The following is a 22350-nucleotide window of genomic DNA, read 5'->3' as shown; positions in this document are numbered from 1 at the left end:
ATCAGCCAAGCTAAGGCTTTGTTTATCTTGTCTTGGTCCAGGTAGCGTTTGAAGACCTCCGACTCAATCTCCGTTGTGCGGCCCAAGTCCCGTGCTTGCTGGTAGAGTTGCTCAAACCCCTCAAAGATGGACGATTGAAGAGGGGTCAAATCTTCCACGACTCGAATATCGTGCTTACCCTCCAGATGTTTTCGAAAGTTAGTGGTAACTGAAGTGCTGTACGTGTTCGTCTGGGGACAATGGCTGCAATAGAGAAGGCGATTTCGGCCCTTAAACTCTTCCTCCCCCTCTGCTGCAACGCGAGCATGCTTCCACGTTGCGATAGCCGCTTTGCCTCTTGTATTGCGAGATCTTGATGTCGTAGAGTCCGACAAAATAGATTCAGCATCGAAGAAGGATAGTGTCAGAGGAGCAGACTGACGGTCTAATCCGCACACGTATAAACTCCGGTGAAAGAGGCAGGTCAGACACAAGGACTTGAGTCAGGTATCGATACAGTAGAGGAACATTGCCTAATCGGGATACACGGGAATTGGCACTGATTCAGGGCCACCACGGGTCCCAGATTGGTATCTATTCGTATAAATACCCCCTCAATGTCGCACAGATAGATAGAAAACATGCATCATCGTTTGGACTCAATTGTGCCTGCCCTTATCCTTCCGCCCGCGCTCTCAGCTTGCTGAGAGTTATGAGCTTCAGGACAAGAAAGGGCCTATAATACGCGTTAGTAACACCTCTATCGGGGTGCCTCATTTTGCATGGTGTAGCGGTATTTTACCAGCTTGACAGATAGCACACTTGCAGAATCCATAGTTCGACAACTGATTCGTCCGACGCGTTGGTGCAAAGTGGTGGGAAAGCGATTTGTGTTTGTGTGGGAATTAGCGGGGTTCAAGGCCTCAGACCCCTGGAGGATGGCGCTGTAGGGGTCCCGGTCAGTGGCGCAATTTGGCCAATTATTGACTGAGCATTGAAATACTATGGATCCATATCCATACCCTGTCCATGCCATAGTATGGAAAGGGTATTTCCATACTTGGGTATGGAAAACCACCCTGGACGGGAGTACAAATCGCCCCAATGTAACTTCAAGGCCGCCTCTGGCGCTGGTCACCATCCATCCCTATTGTGGCCCTCGGTGCGCCAAGCTCTGCCGCACATTGTATTAAGCTGCAACTCATGCGTGTATCTACATCGCCCGTCGTGTTGGCAGCAATTCAAAGCCTGCCACATAGCGGTTTCCCATGGAGTTTGGCAGGCAAATTGCTGCAGATGCGGGAGAAATGAAGTGGCGGACACTCGTGTGACACAAAGGATGAACCAGTAAAAAGCCAGAATTTTGATCACGTAGCAAAGAGCAATGGAATGTCATGGAATTCCGTCGATATCCGGGGAACCGAGCTGTCTGACTCACTGGCGAGTTAGACAGTCGCCGCCATGGTGAGACCTCCGATCGGAAGGATAATAAGTTATGCCGGCTCGAATCGCCGCCCAGTGATTGGTTTACACAATCCCCGGGGCATTGGTGGGAATTGAACACTTGAATGCGCTAGGAACGGTCCGTGAACCCCTCCTTGGTCAACAACTTTGTCTCCACGATTGCGCGGCTCCGTCCCCGGTCCCGATGCTCCAGCGGCCTTGGATCTCTCTATTTTGACAATAGGCGGCGCTCAAGGTAATTCAACACGCAACGATCGGAACAGCAAGAAATCATACTTCAGGATGACCACGCGGACAGTGAAGTCTCAACCGCCCCGCCCTACTGCTCGCCATGGCTTTGAGATCGCTATCATTTGCGCTCTTACCCTAGAGGCAGATGCCGTTGACGCTCTTTTTGACCTCCAGGTTGAAGGCTGCGGTGAGCCTTCCAGAAACTGACCGCATCTTTGTCTGCCTCGACAACCTCGCGACCGCAACATGCTTACGGGGCACGCCGAGCGACTCCTCGCAAGAGGTCTTCCTTGAGTTTCAATCTTTGGCGCGAAAATACGGAGCTGTGGAGGTCCATTGGATCCCCGGCCATGCTGACATCCCAGGCAACGAGGAGGCTGATGCTCTGGCAAAGGCGGAGCATCACTGCCAGAACCCGCTGATAACGTCCCGACGCTAGCGCACCTGCGAAAGATTGCCCGACAGCAGCCGGAAGAGGCTTTCAAGGCCTGGTGGGAAGCCTCTGCGCCGGAGCGATACAGAGACCTGAGGCTTAAAGCCACAACCAGCTGCCCGTCAGAATTGGCGCTCTCTCGGCCCCTGCTTCGTAACTTGCTTGCAGCAAGAACCCACCATGGGGATTTTGCTGACTACCACGAAAGGTTTGGTCACGACAATGCGCGACTGACGTGCTCGTGCGGAAGACGAAAAGAGCCAGCACACATCTTTTACTGCAGAAAGGTTGCGCCACGGCATCGTATGCGGCTTGCACCTTGGCCGGCTGCAGCCATCAACCGCGCAATCGGCAAGGACTTTGACAAATTCGTCAGGCTGGCGAAAGCGAGCTCCTTCTTCGGAGGGATCTGCCCACGCCACTAGACGGTCATCATTCTCTCTCTCACCCTACCTTTTCCTCTCAATCCTTTCTGTTACCTGCTCCGATCTCGGGCGGCGTCAAGGTCTCGCGACCATGCGATCGCCGAGGTCATCAAGGGCTGCAAGGCCCCAGAAGCAAATTGGCTGATCTGACCACGGGACAGCTTTCTCTTCATGCCTGGACGTCCCGCTGACGGGCAACAGGTTTGTCATGAGCGCCGTTGAGCCGATGAAATGCTGGATAGTGGGTGAAGTGTACGATATGTAGCATGTAGACACCTGCTAGCTCAGCACGTCCTGTGCTCCCCTGCGGAGACCTGAGCGACCAAAAGTTGCTGGACGGAAAATACACTAAACTAAACTAAACTAAACTATCTTTTTGACCTCCATTGGGACGATAATGGTCCATCTTTCGATAAAGCGCCGAGCGACCCGAACGCCTACTCTACTGGCGCCATCGGCCGCCACAACGTCGTCCTCGCGCACATGCCGAGTATGGGGAAAGCCAGCGCCGCGATAGTAGCGAATAACTGCCGGACAAGCTTCCCGAATATAAAGCTCGCTCTAGTCGTGGGTGTCTGTGGCGTTGTTCCCTATGGCCCTGCTGGCGAGGAGATCATACTTGGCGACGTCGTCATCAGCGATGGGGTCATTCAATACGACCTTGGACGGCGGCTACCAGGCCGCTTTGAGCGTAAAGATACGCTGTTAGACTCTCTGGGGCGGCCGAATATCGAAATACGAGGCTTGCTGGCGAAGTTGAAGGGTCTTCGGGGTCGCAAGCAGCTTGGCGCCGCCATATCTACCTACCTCGGTGTCCTCCAGAACGAGCCGCTCCTGGCCGCTGAGTACCCGGGCGCAGTACATGATAGGCTATTTGAGGCTACATATCGCCACGTCGGCGACCAGGAGCCGTGCCAGCAGGTCGGTTGTGATGGTAACCCGGTGCCGCGGCGGCGGCTCCACCACGACAAGGACGATCCACGACCAGCCGTCCATTTTGGTCTGATTGCGTCCGGCGATTCGGTCATGAAGTCTGGGGAAGATCGCGACGCTATTGCATTGAGGGAAGGCGCTATTGCATTTGAGATGGAGGGTGCTGGTGTCTGGGATACCTTCCCATGCGTTGTGATAAAAGGCGCGTGCGACTACGCGGATAGCCACACGAGCAAGTCATGGCAGCGCTATGCTGCCGCCACTGCGGCTGCCTGTATGAAGGCATTTTTAAGCCATTGGGTGCCTTCCGTACTTGCAGGTATGTGATATCACACTGCTTGGAACACCTGCTGATCGTCTGGTGATAGGGCCGACCCAGACGCTGCCTGCTGGTCCTTATTGTACGCAGCTTAATCCACCAGAACCATCCTAGGCCAACGCTGTCTCATACTGCTAATAGTCGTCGTTCCATATCCCAAGAATGAAACATTTGTCGGCCGCGATGCTATACTCAAGAAGCTTCAAGAAAGACTTTCAACGTCCTCGCAGCCGAGGATCGCGCTCTTTGGTCTCGGCGGTATCGGGTTAGTTGGCGCAACCGAACGACGTCTCCTCACTAACATGCATAGGAAAACCCAGATAGTCACTGCATATGCGTATTGGCTCCACGAGACTTACCCTGAAATGTCGGTCTTCTGGGTCCACGCGAGCAGTGCAGAACGGTTCCGCCAAGCGTACGCAACCATCGCGCGAGAATGCCACGTCCCTGGTTTGGATGACCCGGAGGCAGACATATTAGCATTAGTGAAAGCATGGCTGGAGAGAACGCATCAAGGTCGTTGGCTGATGGTCGTCGACAATGCCGACGACAAGCAGGTCTTTTACACATTGCCAGAAGATGAGGGTGGCTCCTCACCTTCCCAAGATGGTGGCATTGCGCGCTTCCTCCCTGAGAGCCCTCATGGATCCATCCTCGTCACAACTCGGGATCGGCAGGTTGGCGTCTTGCTCACGAAGGGTCGGACTCGGGCTGTAGAGGAAATCTGCAAGATGGACAAGCGCGAATCTGATCAGTTGGTTCGCGCCACGCTCGATGGCCTCGAAGTGACGGTTGATGAAATCTCGCTTCTAACGTCTCGGCTGGAATATCTTCCTCTGGCACTCGTCCAGGCAGCCGCATACATTCGAATGAATGTTATGGCGGTAAGCCGGTATCTTCAGCTCCTAGACAAGAGCGACCACCACGGACTGGAACTACTCAGCAAGGAGTTTGATACTATTAGGAGAGACTCGGGGACTCCACAAGCAGTCGCAGCCACGTGGATACTATCCTTCAAGCACATCGAAAAGCGAAGTAAATTGGCGGGCGAGTTTCTCTCGCTCATGAGTTTCTTCGACCGGCAAGCCATCCCCAAGGAGTTTATATCCTGCTATTGCCATCGACGGCAGGAGCCAATAGATGGAGATGGGGAGCTTGAGAGTCAGCAAAAAGATATCCAGCTTGAGGAAGCTCTAGGTCTTCTTAAGGCGTTTTCGTTCATCTCGGAAAACAAGAACAGCAAATTTACCATCCATCGGCTTGTGCAATTAGTCACCCGGAAGTGGATCGTCACCAATGGCACCATGGATCAATTCGCCAGGCAGGCACTTATGACGGTGTTTGATCTGTACCCTTACGGCACGTTTGAGAACCGCGATGTATGCAGCACTTACTATCCACACGTCTTGGCTGTTCTACGATTCAAAAGAACAGGGAAAAAGCTTTACGAGGCAGGGAAAGCGGAATTGTTCGGTCGAGCGGCGCTTCTCCACAATGCCGCGGGGCTACTCCAATATCAGGGGCGGTGGAAGGATGCAGAAGATTTCCAACTGCAAGCAGTGAAGATGCGAAGGGAAGCAATTGGAGAGGAGCATCCGTCCACACTCAGCAGCATGGCCGACTTGGCGGTGACGTATCGGCTTCAAGGCCGGTGGAAGGAAGCCGAGCCGCTGCAGGTGCAGGTGATGGAGACGAGAAAGCGGGTGCTTGGAGAGGAGCACCCGTCCACGCTCAGTAGCATGAACAATCTTGCATTTACTTGGAACAGGCAAGGCCATCAAGGGAAGGCTATGGGTCTTATGGAGCGTTGTTTTCAGCTGCGGGAAAGGCTACTCGGCCCATCCCATCCCGATACGATCTCCTCTCGTTCGGCCCTTGAAAGATGGAAAGTGGGAGGAAGGACCTGAATGCTCGTGTCGATGAAAGGCACTGCTAACCTCACCAATGTGAGTGCAGGCCGAAGCATAGGGAGTCGGTGGAGAAAGTCAATTATAACAGTAGTAGACACGGGCTTTGCGTAAAGCAGGGAGGGATTGCTTGACAGATGACAAAACTGACCAGTACGTCATGTGCGTCATTGCGTCGATGTATTTGCTCGGAGCAGAGGCGCATGCAGTGCTTCGATCTCCTGACTTGCAGGGCCGAACGTCTGACGCGATACGCTTGGGGGTGTTTGACCGGGCTACAATTGCAACATACCTCCTTGTCGATGTTGTCGATGATTTCGACAAGGTTGGTCTCCTGGGAAAGCCGTGGAAACCTGCGAAATCTCAATAAGCTCCGCGGTTAACTCCATCACGGCCCCCACGAACGAGACATGATAGACATGACGCGCCTCCATGCTTGCGATTGAATGAATAGAAGGACTGTAATAAAATGATAAAAATACAGTCTCCAAACCTCTTTCCTGAGCGTTTTTGCTCGCGCTCTAGTGCCGCCGCATCCAGACGACCCAGACTTTCAGTTGGTATCACCCAACCCGCATGCCTTGATTCTCTCCATTCGCTTCTGGCTCATCAGTTTCTCGTCCACCCATGAGTCCTCACGCAACGGACGACCATGCCAATGCAAGAGATGTTGATGTTTGCCGGCTTTGGTTCGCGAACCCAGAACATCAATCCCCCCATCGAAACCCTCATACCCTGCCTCAAATTCGTGAAGCATCTGCTTGTCCAGAATGTTCCTCCTTGGCTCCCACCCTGTGGTACCATCAGACCATCTTAGGAGGAAGGCGTGCTTTCCCCACCGAGCCAGTAAGCATTCCACCTGGTAGACGTCGGCATTGCCATCTTTGCTATCTCGCTGGGTTGGCTCTTCCAAGTTACCTTTCACGGACACCTCAGTTCTCTCCCCTGAGATTGCGAGTCCGCGACCGTCGACTTTCGAGCTAGCGTGTGCCATACACGAGGTGGCCCATGTAAACTGTAGCTGAAACGTTGCCGTGCCGTTGTCTCGGACGCACTTAAGCACCGCATCGGAAAGGGGCCATTCCTCGTAGCTTGCTAGGCTGGCTGCCTCACTATTTGAAGACGAAATGATGTCGCTGTTGCTCTTTGGCCTCCGGGCACGGCGTGGTTGGGGTCTCGGGGGCTGCTGAAGATCCTCAACTTGATCGCGCCACCTACGAGCCGGGGCCGCAGTTTTATGATGCTTGCGTGCTGGCACGCCCTCATCATCACTGTAATCCATCCGGTCTTCCACGTAATCTCTCTTCGTTGCGGCACGACGATGACTGTGCCTGCTGCCGACAGTCTGGGACATCTGCAACCGCCTCCTCCTAGTCTCGTTGGTATTTTGAGAACGGGATGCCACAGGATCTTTACCGACGTGTTGAGACTCCTCGACGCGTGCTCGATCAGTTTGGGGTGAGGGGGAGGGAACAGAAGCACGCCCACGATTCTCTTCTGATGGGAGATGCCGTTCGCCGGCATCACTTGAGCTTCTTTGACTGGGGCTGGAATTGCCGGGTTCTGTTGTAGTCCTTTGAGCTGGAGCTGATTCGTCGGCCCCTCCATGGCCCAAGCCATCATGATGTGGGGCTGCAGCGCTTGGTTGGCCCTCGACGTCAGAACCACGAATAAGTCCGTGTCGATTTGGGTGAGTCGTGCCTAGGTTGACCCTTGGCTCAGGAGAAACAGCATCGGCGGCAGATACAGGACGGCATTGACACGAGGCATTCGCATCTTGACTATGCAAATCATTATGATCTTCGGATATGGGTGGCTCTGTCTGGAGCGAGGCGGTCGCGACGGGCAAGGCATCGACAAGGTTGCTGAAGGATGAAGCTGGCGACGATGTCCTTGTAGCAGCTGGCCGTCCTACTTGACCAATGGCAGATGCACCACACAGGCGGGCGTTTCCAGTTGTTTCGGCGGTCTCGGACTTTTGAGGATCGGTAGTCACTAGAGGAGGAACTGTCAGCCTGTCCACTCGCCAGAACGCTGCTTTGGGATTGCTGACCTCTAAGCCGTTCACTGGCAATGGATGTCGCAATAGTAGCAATCGACGGAAGCGAGTCATCTGGATACGACTCGTCGGCGTTGAAACCGTGTTCGTCGTTATCGTCGTCATCGTTCACGTCAGATTCTTCATCGGAAGAAATTAATATCACATTATTCGTAGTCCATGGCTGACTAGCCGATGGATGTCTTTGCCCCTCATCCGCCCCCGTGGAAGCGTGACGTAAGAACGCTGCTGTCACAGCTGGAGGCAACTGATGTCCCGGTGGGCGCGAGAACTTCATTACGGAAGGATCCGCTGAGTACGCCCCTGGAGGAGTCCAGAAAATCGGGTTATCGAGAGTAATGAGAGTGGTCATGATGGAGGGGGCACTGCCGCGTGCCAAATGCTGTCTCGCAGGTGATTTGAGAGCTTCGTTGATAAGCCTTCTCCGAATAGGCGCGGGGTGCGAAGAGCCTTAAATGCTCGAGAAGACTGCTCAGCCGGCTCTGGGTGGGTACCCCATTCCTGATCCCCAACCGCCAAAAGATGCGATTCTCGAGAGCTGAGTCTAGACTCCCCTCGAGTCAGCCTTCGTCTCCGTTCTCATCCGGCTTGCCGCCAATCACCCTAACGCCGAGCCGCACATGACGCAACACAATCCGGGCGTACTTCTCGGCTGAGCAATATGGGTGCAGAACGAACCAATCAGCTCCTGCGTCTTCCGAATCCGCCCAGCGCTCCACACGTTGGCTCTCTATGCCGTGTCGTAGGACCTCGGTTTCCCCAATCACCTTCGTCCTACTCGTTGTCGCCCATCGGTCAAGGAGCCCAGAATCCACTCGAGCGCGTCGTCGGAGTCGATCTCCTAATGCAAGTTTGTCTCAGCTTCTGGGTCGAGACCGAGCCAAGCATTCGCTTGATCGACACGAACCTCCGTAAAAGACCTGCAGGGGTTGGTCGCGATCACGGTATTGCTGACGACGCAGCCCGTCGGAAAGCGCCAGGCCGAGGCAACGCCGAGCCGCGATCGTCGCATCAAAAGTTCCCGCCCCGTGCTGCTGATGACGTGTCACCTCAATGCGCCCGCTCGTGAGATTGCATCGGCTCGTCAAGGCGTCAGCCGCTGCCGCAGTTGGAGCGTTGCGGAGGCCTCCTGGGTCAACCGTCGGAGAAGTCCGGCGGATGTGGCATTTTTGCCATCGGCTGACAAGCTATCACAACTGTTCTGAGCCTCCACGCCGAGGACGGTTGCGCTCGCTCAAACGAACAGGTGAGTGACGAGATCCAGATTGAATGGAGGGATTCGAGGGGAACGATAAAAGATCGATTTCGAGCTTGCGAAACAGTCTGAACTGAACTAGTTAGTAGCTGTTCGACACTGTTCTTTCATAAGAGAGAGGGCCAGGATTCGACGTGAAATGAACATCCAAGCGGAGCAATGGATGAACACGTACAGAGATGCGTTGGAAGGAGTGCTCGCGGGAGGGACGCTGCAGCGCGAGAAACAGGCCGTCTCGGAGCGAAATGACGAGGTCGTAAAGGTAGGATTGGCCGCAGGCAGAAATTCAAGAAGACAGGGTGCCTAGCAGGGGGATGGCGACCAACGGTGAGGGAGGCGACGGGAGAAAAAAGGGAGGAGAGAAGTCCTGAGTACAAGGCGACGGGGAGGATGGAGGTCGGGCTATTTATACGGGCGCTGGGCGGGGTGGGGCACGTGGGAGGGCGCCTTACCCGATCGGGATGCCACCATACCCGGTGGGGGCAACAGCGTGTTCCAGGCTACAGAATAAGACGTGGACGTGCCACTGGGGTAAAACCAGACTTTTCTACCTCCGTGACAGAAGCTACCCCACCTCCATGATTTTCATTTTCAGACTGGTTTAATTTTCACGTGACGTGTCTAACTCGAATTATCCGATGCTAAGGGTATGGATGAAATTTCTGATAGCAGGGGTCGAATGAAATATTCAGTAACCTTATTCATGGGGCGGGTATTTCGGATCGTTCCTTTTCCCAGTCCCTCCCGTACCGTTTGGATCTCTCAGCAAGCTGAGAGCGCGGACGGAAGGATAAGGGCAGGCTCAATTGAGTCCAAGCGATGATGCATGTTTTCTATCTATCTGTGCGACATTGAGGGGGTATTTATACGAATAGATACCTATCTGGGACCCGTGGAGGCCCTGAATCGGGGCCAATTCCCGTGTATCCCGATTAGGGCAATGTTCCTCTACTGTATCGATACCTGACTCAAGTCCCTGCGTCTGACCTGCCTCTTTCACCGGAGTTTATACGTGTGCGGATTAGACCGTCAGTCTGCTCCCTCTGACAGATCACAATCAACACTAGGTCCGGCCTTTGCTCACATGGTTCTTATCTAGTCGCACGTGAATATGAAACCACTAAGGTACTGTAGATTATCAGTAGGCGACAATCCAGCTTCGCCGCCCACCTCTCGTCACCTCCCCTCCATTGAAGTATGCGCGGAATATGGCGGGAAGACATCAGAAAATGCTGTCGGAGCCCATATAGTCCATGTTACCAGTCGCCTCTGACAGGAGGTGGCCTCCACTTTTGGCGGCTGGTACGACAGAAGATTTGTCAAATTAGCAAGTTGCAGTGCGACCGCGGTTTTCATTGAGGTCAAGGATGGATGGTGTTCAGCTCATGAGTTAGACAGCGATAAGGGCAGAGCACTTTTAGAAAGGGCGATGGAGACTATTCTTGAGGAGACGAACAAGCCGGAGGAATAGCCCAGTAATTAGTTGTCTCTTTCTTCTCAGTGATCTATCCTGTGTTCCTTCCCTTCCTGTCTGACAAACCTGCCTTTTCTTCATGTTCATGACCAACAGCCTCGACGAGGCCGAGACCAGGAACGACCGGGTGCGAGCCAGGTCCTTGGATCTGCGAGCCAGCATGAAGCCCGCCTTGCGGGATTGTCACAACTGAGAGTCATGTTACCTACAGCCGCGCTGTTATCTCACAAACCCCAATGTGGAATGGAGCAACAACATCCTTTGCTCGTGTCTTTGAGCTTCCTTGTTTGGTCCATCTCCACAGAGAAGCTCATGGTGTCGTCGCGGGCATGTTCATTTTGACTGCAGATCCGGGAAATTTCCCTCTGCAGGCCCATGGCATTCCGACCTCCTCGAGGCCAGCCTAGACCATGCAAGCCAAAGTGCATGACCCAGTTTCTATGCATTGCTAGTGATGCCGATCTACTGGATGGCCTCTTAACCGGGAGCCAACCGCATTGACCTGGTGAAGGCGTGCCGTTCTACCCATCCTACCTGGATCCAGGCCGCTTCGATATGGAGGAAGCTCACCCGCCTCATATATGTAAATCATCATATCAACTATAGCCCAGTCTTAAAGAAATGATGGTGTAACCTTACTATGTACAAGTCACCCCATCACCATCTGACTCTAAGTATGTCTGCCCGTTTGCAAAGCAACTAGACAACGTCCTATGGCTCTCTTCATCTAAGCGTTACTTCCCAAGCACCAACATTCGCTGCTATGACTTAACATTATATAAAGCACGTCTTATTCCGGGCAAGCCCGGTGCTCATATTCTCATTCCTCTAAGTCCGAATTCCGTCCTCTCCACGTTCAAGGTTGCCCAATTCTGACATGCAGAACGAGATTACCATTAAGGAGGTCACTGAGGCCGGCGTCGTATTTGCTGTGACCACGGTTTTTCTGGCGCCTTACTTGTACTGGATGATCAGAGTCAAGCCACGAGAAGCTTCGCGTAGGCGAACTTGGGCGCTGATTCCCACGGCCTGTCTCTTCTTGGGTACCGGACTAGTATTCGCCGCTCTGTTCGGCAGTGCGAGAAATGCACTCCTACCGGGCGTCCTTGCCTACCCCTTGTTCACAGCCTGGAAAGGGGTCACCATGTTATGCGTCGACATCATTGAGGTACTTCCCATCCAGGCCGGTCTAATTACCTCCCCCATATACTCATTGTCTACAGCTTATTCAAGTTGTTGATCCTTTTTCTCGCGTCGTCGAGCCTGGCCCCTCCATTAAGGCGAGAATCATCATTTGTGGACTAGTACTGGCCTTTCACCTTCCCTTTATCGGGGCGACCGTCTGGCAATTTAGACGATCTGGTGTCGAATACTGGTGTGCTGCTCCAATGGTGTCTCACTTGACTACCGTTATTATGGTTATGGCGATATGGAGGAAGACACAGTGTTTCCGTCATTTTGGCCGGCACTCTAACCAGCCTCAGCCAGAGCAGCCGACGTCAAACCAGGGATGCCGTGGCTTGGAGCAGTAAGCGGATTGGTGTTCATAGCATCATCTGTGCTCCTAGTGTGTTCTGTGACTGGCCGGGTGAGACAACAGTTTGGAGGTCAGTGTGGACTTTGTCTGGCGATTTTATTTATGCCAGCAGTACCTCTAGACAGTATGATAAGAGAGCACCAGAGAAAACGGGTAGAAAGAGAGATGGAGATACAACTATCTGTAGCGATAAAATCCGGCACTGAACGGTCGACAGGGCACCTGGTATAATTTTGAGGGCACTCAATTAGAGCGACGGTGGTTTACATCACTGTCAGCCCTCTGCCTACTGCTACTTCCTTCAATTTAAGCGTCCCAAGTTTGGGCCACACGCTCATGCCGCATTAGTCGATGCAAAACGCTTCAAGTAATCCTTCCATAGTTGGAAGCGCGACGCGAAGGTGCCTTCCAAAGTGTTAAAGGAAGCCATGCCTTCTGCGTAAATCATCTCGCATGTATGATCTTCAGTTCAGCTAATGAAGCACGCTCCTCAAGCAAACATCTATGAGTTCACGCATCCTTCTACCCGTCGTTTGAAAGCCATGTGCAAAATAAGCACCTCCTCGAAGAAGGGCTCGCTCAAGACAACCGGCTCTCCTGGCTCCGAAACCCACGATATTGAAGGTCTTCAGGCGTTCGGACGTGCCCTGCCCACATGCACGAACGAAGCATCAATTCTATCTGAAAATGGGGGGAGCAACGAGCTTACTATCGACGACTACAGTTCTGATGATAGTGGCGAGCCGATCATGGATTCGCAGCCGTTCCAGCGTTCTGACCCCGTCCTGGGACAATGCAGCGACGATCACTCATTACACTTATGCTGGAGAGTGAAAGAGAGCAACAGGCGACCTCAGACAAGCGCGGCAGCGAGGGGCCTCGATCCAACGTTCAAGACACTCAGCTACATGCGACCGTGGGAAAGCCACGGCAGCTCTATCGCCACGAACGACTCGTCGTAACATGATTACGACCGAGTTGACTGGCTCTCTCCGATTTGGACTCGTGCGGGAAAGGCAGCAAGGGACATTCGTAACCGACACTGTGTTCAATCATCAGCACGTATTGCAAGATACACTGAACTTGAGACAGTTTCCAAAGAAGTCCTACATGAAGGCAAGCAAGAAGACGTTAATGCTGGCTCGTGGAACAGATATTTACTGGAGGAGGCATCCAGGGACCAATACCATTTCAGGGGTTGGTGAAGACTCTTGATTAAAACTCAATACATTCATCTAGTCTGCAAGACTTGTAAGGCCCCTCGCTTGCTCCTTCGAGACCTATAAGCTCGTTGCCGTCTGTGCCCCTGTCCAGGGGTTTGCCATCTTCGCTCAGGCGCTTGAAACTCCGCATCCATCCTCCCGGAGACTCCATCATGGACCTTCTGCTCGCGTTGTCTGTTGTGTCGTGAAGACCCTCGAAGAGAGTACTGACAGAATCTCATGGTGATATTAACCGGCTTGCGATGAGGGAGAGTGAAATCCAGTTCAACTTCTTCGTCCTGTCCGCTATCGATAGAACCGTGGGCCTCTACTCGATGGCAGGCACTCGACACAGTGACCTGGAATACAAGTCCAGGAGAACAATTCTCCTTCCCGTCGCTGCAAGAGGAATAGTGACCAGTCTCTAGAAGCTCACTAGGTGCGAGTGTCGGCTTTGCGCACGTTTGTCGCCTCGGCTGGCGTCGTTATATTGGGTCACGGTGTCCCAAACCTCCGGTGTTGGCGATTCAGGACATAGAAGCCTGCCGAGAGCACGCAGTTGGCCAGTTTGTCCACATTCAATCGACTCCGTACCTGATGATCTCGTATACTCCTGGATCGTCGAGAGGGGTTCAGTCGACATGGCAGGCAAGAGATTCTTCGTGGGATTCTTGCCGTTTCCTGGCCCTCTGAGAGCTACAAGAATACGAGAGTGATGGGGGACGGAGGAATTGGAGTAAACCGGTGCTTAAGTTTCTGTATCCTCCCCGCGACTGTGAACGAGCTGTCCTGGTCGAGCTTTCCGTGACTCCTAATGTGGGCTCCAGCAAATCATCCCGTATGTTCTCTGTAGTGCAACTTTGGCCATCCCATGGCATCCTTAGGCCAGTTGCCTTGTGCACCTTATTCCTCTTTCGGGGCAGAAGTCCGCTTGTTGCTTGGCTGATGCCTGTGAGCCACCCCCTGGAAGTCAGCCTGAGTATTCAACCATTCCTTGCACCAGATGGTTCGTGTATCCATGACCAGGAAATCTCCGGCTTCTGCACCTACGCGCCGATCACATTGGCTATTTCTCCAAATCCATCAGCAACCAAATTCTGAACAGGCGCTGGGACTAAGAGTGACTAGGCGGACCGCCTCTTCTGCATCATGCAGACCGGCCCGCAGCTCTCCTGCAGTGGAGTCAGGGGTTGAGCGTGACGCAGGATTCTGCCTGTTGATTTCTCTTCCCTCGTCTTGGCCCCAAGTGGCAATATGTATGCATACGCATGGGAAGGTCGGGAGTAGGGGTGATAGACGAAGGTGAAGATTTTGAAGATTTTGAATGAAGGATGAATCAAATGAATTGAATTTTTTGGATCTTGATTCAAAATCTTCAAGCTCCAATTTTCGCGATTCAAGTTGGGTTTGGGCCAATTCAGGCCATTCATGAATGGTTTGAAGGGATCCCCTAAACGAAGTGAATTTGGTGTGTACCTGAGCGATTGCAAAGATGCCTCAAAAACGCCAATAAGTAGTATATAGTTTTAAGTTATAGCCTTCTAAGAAGTCGATAATCCCGAATACTACAAAAATTAACTTACATAAATACTGATCCGCCTGTCCTAGGCAAATCGACTGAAAATAAGCACTTTCAAAGCTCTGCCGAATCCTCAAAATACGTCGGTACAACGCGTTCGAATCCGCCACTGTACACGGCTACACTCTTAGAGCCCCAATCCTCCGAAGCCTCCATTGTATCTAGACAGGGGGTTGATATCGCAGACTTATCGGCTTGGGATGCAGGAGGTTTGGGGTAGGGGTTCAGTGGGAGCCTCGGTGGGAGGAAGAGGTTGAGGAGGATTCTCGCCTGAACACAGATTAGCATATACCTACATATATAATGAGGGTATATCCATACATACCATCTTCCAGCTTGCCCGGAATGTGGTCTGGTCTCCAAATAATACTATTGGCAAAGGGCAGGATGTCATACTCCATGGCCGCCTTGATCAACGCCTGATCGATCTTATCTTCCTGAGTATAAGCACTCCGTAAAAGTGTTAGTACTGCACCGTATCTGCCTTCAAGGCGTGACGGCGGATACCGAATTCGTCTCTACAACCGCTGAAGAGGCGTTCCACGTCAACTTCAGAGCCAGAGACAGAGAGAAGATCACGCGCCGCCGCAGCCAAAAGTGGCCACTCGACCTTGTGTTCTTTCCACCACTTCAGTAGGAAGTCTGGAGACTTTGCAATAGACTCGTCGAACTCTATTCGAGGAGCTGCAAGCCACCGTTCAAGCTCCGAAATAGGGATCGCCGCGCCCGTCTCCGCCTCCTCGCCTTCTTCATTTGGATGGCTCTCCATTGCGCAATGGAGACTCCTTGAGGACGCTCAGCTGGTCTGGATTGGCTCATAGTTGAGTTTGTGGCATTCAATGCTGCTAGCTCCGGCCACTCCGTTTTGAAATACTTCTTGACTTTAGCCATAATCTCAGAGTATTGATCCGGTATCATCATTTCCAATTGGTGAGTTTTATAACGCGGATCCAGGATGTGAGCTGCGAATAGCATCATTTGATCGTCAAGCTTCTTCATATAAGTAACGTGTTTTGCTTTGCCCTTCGAGAAGGCGTCTCGAATGGACATATCAAGGTCTGTAAAGTCGCCAACTCCTTCGACTACATCATCAAGGAGAGCTTCCAAATCCCAATAGATATCGAGACTTTGTGAGATCGGCGGCATAACTTCGGAGACTTTCAGAGTGTGGTCTTTAAACGGCTTCAGAACCTTCCGCAGTTGATAGAGAGCGACAATCTCTTCTGATAAGGGCAGGAGGCACTTGACTTGCGGGTGAGTATCAACGAACTCAGTATACTCTGCCTCAAGCTCGAGGAATTGGTCAATCATGTCGTAGGCCGAATTCCAGCGAGTGTCGACATCGTAGGTTGGCTTCCGGTAGTGCGTGCGCGGCATGCTTTTGAAGTCTTGCTCCCTAGACCCGGATCTCAACATCCAGAGATTGAGGAGGCGGATTTTGGCAATCCCACTTCGACTAGAGTCTCCCGGAATGGTGTAGTTGTTGCTTTTATTCTCTTCGTCCCACTTGTCAAGCATCTTCTTGGCTTCCTTCGCTGTGCCTGCTTTGAGATCTTGCAAGACGCCCTCACAAATGAGCGAGGTAATATGAGCTAGACAGCGGATCCAACTCTTCCTGCCGTGAAAGCGCATGCGGGGCCTCCTATTGGGCTCACCTTGTCGTCGAATTTGGTCTTGAGAGAATCGTACAAAGACTGACAGAGCGTGCCGTTATTGCCGGCGTTGTCTCCCGTAATGGCGAGAAGCTTAGGCTTGAGCCTGAGCTCCTCAAGCGTCCTCTCAACTATCTCAGCTAATTGTTTGCCAGTGTGAGATCTTTTGAGCTCAATAAACTCAATAACTCTCTCTCCTCAAACTCCGGTGTAATCCAGTGCGCAATAATGGCGAAAATGGGCACCTGATTCGGTGCTGTCCAGATATCAAGGGTGAACGAGATGGTGGCACAATTGTACTCAAGCTCAATCTTCAGCTTCTCCCTGCGTTCGACAAAGTCTGTATATATATGATTGCGTAACGTTATACGACTCCTGTACACACATGTTGTGTTGTGAGCCAAGAACATCTCTTGAAAAGCAGGAGTCTCGACAACAGAGAAGGGTTGTCGGTGTTTTACAAACCACCGGCGGATAGACTCCTTTGCCGTGAGTCTTGCTCTCTGCCTAGGTCGACCGCTCCATGCGTCTGCCTCTGTATAATCTCCTCCACCAATGGCGCGGCCGTATCCATTAATTCGAGCGTGGTGAGATTCCTTCGTAATACCGTGGATTTTTAAATGGTCTCCCATGCCAGAGGTAACCCTCGGCGGTTCGATTCGAGGACCTGGAATCTCTTCCGAAGAGTATTGGGATTTTGAAGGCACTCTATACAAGTCCACCGGAACTCTTGGAAGATCTTCGGCCCATCCTTATCCTCTGAGTAAAAGCTTCTGTCTATAGCTTCCTCTGCATATACCAATAGACGTGGCTGTTCTTGTCTCTCTTCTTGCGAACATGCTTTTGTTTGTTGTCGGCCCACTTCTTGATAAGTCCGGCTTTCTCTGCGAGCGTCATATGACTACTGTTCAATGGCGGCTCTGGTGTATCCGCGTCGGGCATGTCATCATCTGACTCACAGTCAGGATGACCCGGGGGCGCGCAGACAATTGTATCTTCGCCAGTTGGAAGAGGAGAGGAAGGAGCCGGAGTTGCGCTAGAATCAGCGCGCGCGGGATCCGAGGGTTGAATTGAGGACGTTCGATGCGGGCATAATTCTGCGTTGGCAATTTACGCCGGGTCCTTGGAGCAAAGAAATTCGCTGCGGCAGATGTTTTTGTTTCAGCAGGGGCCATACTACGTATCATGTTATAATTAGCTATCCACTCGTAAGGTAATTAAATAAGGAGGGTAGATTGGAGAGTAATGAAGTTTTACCTGATCTTGGCTGAAAGGCTCGAGAATGGACGCGACACAGGTAGTCGGAACGACACCAAATAAACCACAATAAAGTGTCAAGGAGTCGGGGTTGAACGGGTAGGATAGGTCGTCGGTCAGGGCGTTGATTCGGGGGCTGATCCGAAGCCGCTGTCGGAATATCGAAGCAGGAATTAGGCGAGGTCGTGGTAAAATAATGTCGTGGCAGTTGTCGCGAAGACCGTTGCGCCACGCAGGCAAAAGGTGGATGGGCTGACGACCCTGTCTTTCCGACAGCAGTAGAATTAACAGGTGGTCAACTGAGCGGAAATAACGCGTCTGAACGCGGCTAGTTGGCACAATATATCCTTATCATGCAGATTTTTCGGGTACTTCCTGATCGGCTAATTTGTATGGACAAACAAGTAGCAGTCATATTGGGCTCGAGGAGTAGATAAGTCCCTAACAGCCTCCAAATCGCGAGCTGACTCGATTCGTGTCACTTCCAATTGTTCGCGCAGTATTGAGATGTTGAGGATCTGAACGCGTTTTTCGAATCAGCTTGCTGGGGCTGTACAGCGGTATAATTATTATATTATATATCCAGAATATGGGTTGCCGAGCTTAATATGTGCTTGAAATGTAGTATTCCAACCAAAAAATGGGCTATCCATTGATTGCCTTCAAGATGATGTGGCATTTCTTGAGCAAATGTTAACGACATGTAACTATCGAGGGTTATATCATCCGAACGAGAAAATCCAGAACATTCGAGCGGCACTACATTTAAATCATGTGCATTATAAAATGGCACTGTTCATGAGCTTCATGGTGTTTTTTAATACTCCGTATAGGGTGGCAAGATTGCTGAAACGGTGGCGTATCAGGCACTGTTAGGTCGTTATACCACAATATATGGACGCCCTAACTGCCGTCCTTCGCCTCGATTTCCCCAGCGACGCCCCCGCCAGACGCGGGCGGCGCGGGACTAGGATTTTGCCAGTGGAGTGTGGACGGTGGAATCCAACTGAAACACGCACAACAGACTTTTAAATACGCAGAGCGTCATCACAAGCGCGGCCGAACTCGAAGTTACCGTGTCCGCGCGGGCAAACCCTTAATGATGGGGTCAAAGCAGCTTGTTTATTGATGTGTATGTGAGCCTGCCGAGGAAGAACAGGAAGAGGCCCTTGGTGGGTGGCTTCGGGTATTGACCCTTTCCTCCCTGTATGTCCCTTGGCCGCGAAGCGGTGATAATTTTTTCGCCTTACGTTTCGACCATATCGCCATTCATTCACAATTTTATGAATGAATTGAATGAAGACTCCTGATTTTTGATTCGTCGAATTTGAAGACCTTACCCGATTCGGCTTCATTCAATTCAAGGGTCCCGAGGCCGATTCGACTTCAAAATCTTCAAATATCAGCCCTAGCCTCGGCCAGTCTCCCCAGGTACCGGGGCCCAGCCGCCGGTCGGGGCAGCTCTACGACCCCAGCTGCCACAAGTTCTTCAACTCGCTTCATCTTTTCCTCCGAGCTTACCCTTAGTCTAGCTGTTCTCGCAGGTAGGAGAGTCCCGCCAGGGAGCGTGATGCTGATCGTGAAGTTATCGAGCCTGTGAAGAGGTGGTCTTCTATAGCGCGTCAGCGGAGGAAATATTAGCAAAGGCAAGGTTGATGGTGTTGCCCCGGACGTTGCTTCGCATCGTTACGGGCGTAAGACATCACCCTCGGGGCCTGGTCTGGATCCCATGCTCGTTCTGGTGCAAAGGCGTGGAAGGTCTGGTGTCTGGATCCTACATGTCCCGCTCTCTTTTTCTATCCAGACGTTCGGTTCCTGAATAAGCACGATGTCGTAATCTTCTGTTTCTGCTAGTCGTAAGGCCATGCTATGATAAGGCCCTGCTTTTGCCACGTTGGCCTGGAGAGCTCGGATCGTCATCCTGTCGCGGCTTCTTTGTCTCGGGGACCTGTTACTCATAGGGATCCGGGTGCGTGCTCTGTCGACGTCTCTTTTTGGGAGACTCAGGGCTGTCTGTTGCGACCACTATCTCGTCCTGAAGTGGAAGAAGCGCCGTGGGGTCGGGCGCTTGCGCGCTGGAGGGAGGCGGCCGCTTCATCTGGCGGGCCTCGACGGCTCTTGCGCAGGGTAAAGGGGTCGGTCCTTGGGATGGCTGGGGAGAGGTGGTTGGCGCCAGCCGTTCGAGTTCCATGTTGGTTTGCCGATATAGCCGGGAGCCCATCTTCCTTATTGCGTGCTTTTCGATCTTAGACAGCCGCACGAGTTGGCCGTGTGAGCGAGCGCCTGGGTCTGGCAGGGCACTCCTTGTGGTCTGCCTGGAAGGGCCCGAAGCAATTCGCGCACCTCTCCGGGCGATCACACTCGTCACCATGATGGTCTTTTCCGCCGCAGCGTCGGCACGCCTGTTTTTGGTCGCAGATAAAGCGGGAGTGGTAGTCCCAGCAATTGTCATATTGGGTAGGTCGGGGGTTCTTGGTGATCGGTCGCGCTAATCGGCAAGTGCCGAAGAGTCGCCATCTCTCCTGTATAGCCTCCTTTAACGACACAATCATCGTCACGGTAGGCTGGTCTGAGCCCTCGGCGTGTCTCTTGGCTTCGTGAACGTCTACCATCCGACACCCCCCTTTCGCTCACACCCCCCTTATGCTCAGCAAAAATACCACCGCCCCATACAAAATTGACCAACTTCACTTATACGGGATCTGCTCAATTGAGAAGCAATTCACAAGCGGCAACCTCGCAAGTAAATGAAAATGGCTAGAGATACATTTTCGAAGGTCATTTGGTTATCCCGGTCCTCATGGTCCGTGACACCCTAGCATCGCAAAATGGCAATTTTTTCCCCTAATCTTCTCCTGCCTCCTTTCCTTTCCTCACTTGCTCATCCTCCACCACCTCTCACAAATGGCTTCAAAACGGCGCCGTTCGACATAGACGGAATATTTGATGGTTGAGGCAATTTTCGATATTACGGATAACGGTCTTTCGCAGCACCAGGCCGCTCAGAAATTGGGAATACCCCAGAGGACTATTTCCAGCAGAATGCGAGGTCAGTCGGCATTAGCTGACCAGAGCCAGCCACAACAACACTTATACAGAGATCAGGAGGCCAAATTAGTCGCCTGGATACTTCGTCAAGAGTCTGTGGGTTATGCTCCGTCTCAGAGTCAGATCCGCGCTTGCGTCACAGCTGTTTTGAAACAACAAGGTGAGTCGCATTTAGGGGTTCACTGGGTGGTCAAATTCATTAGACGCCATCCAGAGCTCAAGAATAATATTGGAAGACGTCAAGAAGCCAACATGTTGGAGGACTCCAGTGGGATCTGGAAGGTTCCATGGATATGACGACTCCGTCGCCTGAGTCTATATAGACTCGGATCATCATCACATCTGTAGCTAGATAGACAAGCATCAATAGATTGCTCACTCATCCTTTCAATCCGCAGGTGCGGACAACACAACAAATTCAACTCATTTACCCCTAAAGCGGTGCATTGGTGCTTTTACATCAGGGAGAAAGAGAACGGGTGGATCAAGCCAGAGAACACCGTGAATGTTGATGAAGGGGGAATTATGTGGGATTTGGTATGCATTTGACTATCTTTACACGAATCCAGCTAATCGCACTTCTTTTGCCAGGTCTGGACAGTCTGGTTGTTGGAAGTTCAGACCCTAAACGGAAGGCTCATCTCAAGGGGCCCCAGTCCCGCGGCTGGACCTCTTTTATAGAGGCTATCACCGCCGATGGGCGCGCCTTGACTCCAGGCATTATATTTAAGGGCAAAGAGCTTCAGAAACAGTGGTTTAAGCAAGAATTTCGCAAGTTTGCGGACTGGCACTACATAACTTCGCCCAACGGGTGGACGGACAACAACATCGCTGTTGAATGGCTTGAGGAGGTCTATTTGCCCCAAACACGACCTTCTGACGAGTCTGAGGCTAGGCTTATCATTTTGGATGGACATGGAAGTCATGCAACGGTGCGTCGTTTCCGTATATTGCAATGAAGTCCCATTAATTTGACTACAGAACAATTGGATGGCTACGTGCTTCTTGAACAATATCTATTGTTGTTACCTTCCATCTCACTGTTCTCATGGCCTCCAGCCGCTAGACAACGGTGTTTTCAATGCCATAAAGGCAGCCTATCGGAAGGAGCTTGACAGACTGGCTTCTTTGACGGATTCTGCGCCAGTTGATAAGGTCAACTTTATACGTGCGTACGCGAGAGCCCGTGAGATGGGAATGACTCAGAAACATATTGTCTGGCTGGAGAGTGACCGGGAATTGGCCAATCTCACGAGTGAAGGCGCTGCGGCACCCTGAAATCCAACAGGACAGGGTCAAGGCTTCTCCAGAATATAGGCCATATTTGGGGTCAGACGATACGCCGAAAACAAGCCGCCATATTCGTGACCTTGGCAAGAGCAAAACGCCTGCGACCCGGAGACGGTATACTAAGATAGCTAAAGGCTGGGAAACGCAGGAACAGACACTAGCAGAGCATAACAGCAAAATAGCCAAGCTCGAGGAAGAAGTGGACAGGTTAAAGAGGGAAGGAAGAGAAGGGCAATTCCGAACCCCAACAGACGTTTCATGGATCTCGCTGAAGCTTTGGCGGTCGGAGAAGCCATTCCCGAATTT

General features: G+C 52.1%; 4 protein-coding genes across 4 annotated transcripts; 3 read left to right on the top strand and 1 right to left on the bottom strand.

Moving 5' to 3' along the window:
* Nucleotides 1–3024: 3024 nt before the first annotated feature.
* HRG_00758 (phosphorylase superfamily domain-containing protein) lies at nucleotides 3025–5347 on the top strand (the record flags this gene model as incomplete). The annotated part of the gene is made up of 6 exons (XM_044859229.1): nucleotides 3025–3784; nucleotides 3834–3866; nucleotides 3926–4049; nucleotides 4095–5163; nucleotides 5236–5252; nucleotides 5305–5347. The coding sequence occupies 6 exons, from the start codon at nucleotides 3025–3027 to the stop codon at nucleotides 5345–5347; spliced, it is 2046 nt and encodes a 681-aa protein (XP_044725629.1).
* A 3064-nt stretch (nucleotides 5348–8411) lies between these two features.
* HRG_00757 (uncharacterized protein) lies at nucleotides 8412–8955 on the top strand (the record flags this gene model as incomplete). The annotated part of the gene is made up of 2 exons (XM_044859228.1): nucleotides 8412–8678; nucleotides 8713–8955. The coding sequence occupies 2 exons, from the start codon at nucleotides 8412–8414 to the stop codon at nucleotides 8953–8955; spliced, it is 510 nt and encodes a 169-aa protein (XP_044725628.1).
* A 10702-nt stretch (nucleotides 8956–19657) lies between these two features.
* On the bottom strand, nucleotides 19658–20158 carry HRG_00756 (uncharacterized protein; the record flags this gene model as incomplete). Its single annotated transcript, XM_044859227.1, has 1 exon — nucleotides 19658–20158. One exon carries the CDS (start codon nucleotides 20156–20158, stop codon nucleotides 19658–19660), a length of 501 nt encoding a protein of 166 aa, XP_044725627.1.
* Nucleotides 20159–20349: 191 nt separating this feature from the next.
* Nucleotides 20350–22032, top strand: HRG_00755 (DDE superfamily endonuclease domain-containing protein; the record flags this gene model as incomplete). Its single annotated transcript, XM_044859226.1, has 5 exons — nucleotides 20350–20449; nucleotides 20698–20755; nucleotides 20805–20914; nucleotides 21346–21686; nucleotides 21736–22032. 5 exons carry the CDS (start codon nucleotides 20350–20352, stop codon nucleotides 22030–22032), a joined length of 906 nt encoding a protein of 301 aa, XP_044725626.1.
* Between the last annotated feature and the right edge of the window lie 318 nt (nucleotides 22033–22350).

This window comes from Hirsutella rhossiliensis (genome assembly GCF_020360975.1).
Source record: "Hirsutella rhossiliensis strain HR02 chromosome Unknown scaffold00001, whole genome shotgun sequence".
Lineage (NCBI taxonomy): Eukaryota > Fungi > Ascomycota > Sordariomycetes > Hypocreales > Ophiocordycipitaceae > Hirsutella > Hirsutella rhossiliensis.
The sequence above is the reverse complement of the archived record's forward strand: the minus strand, read 5'-3'. Positions and strand labels throughout refer to the sequence as shown.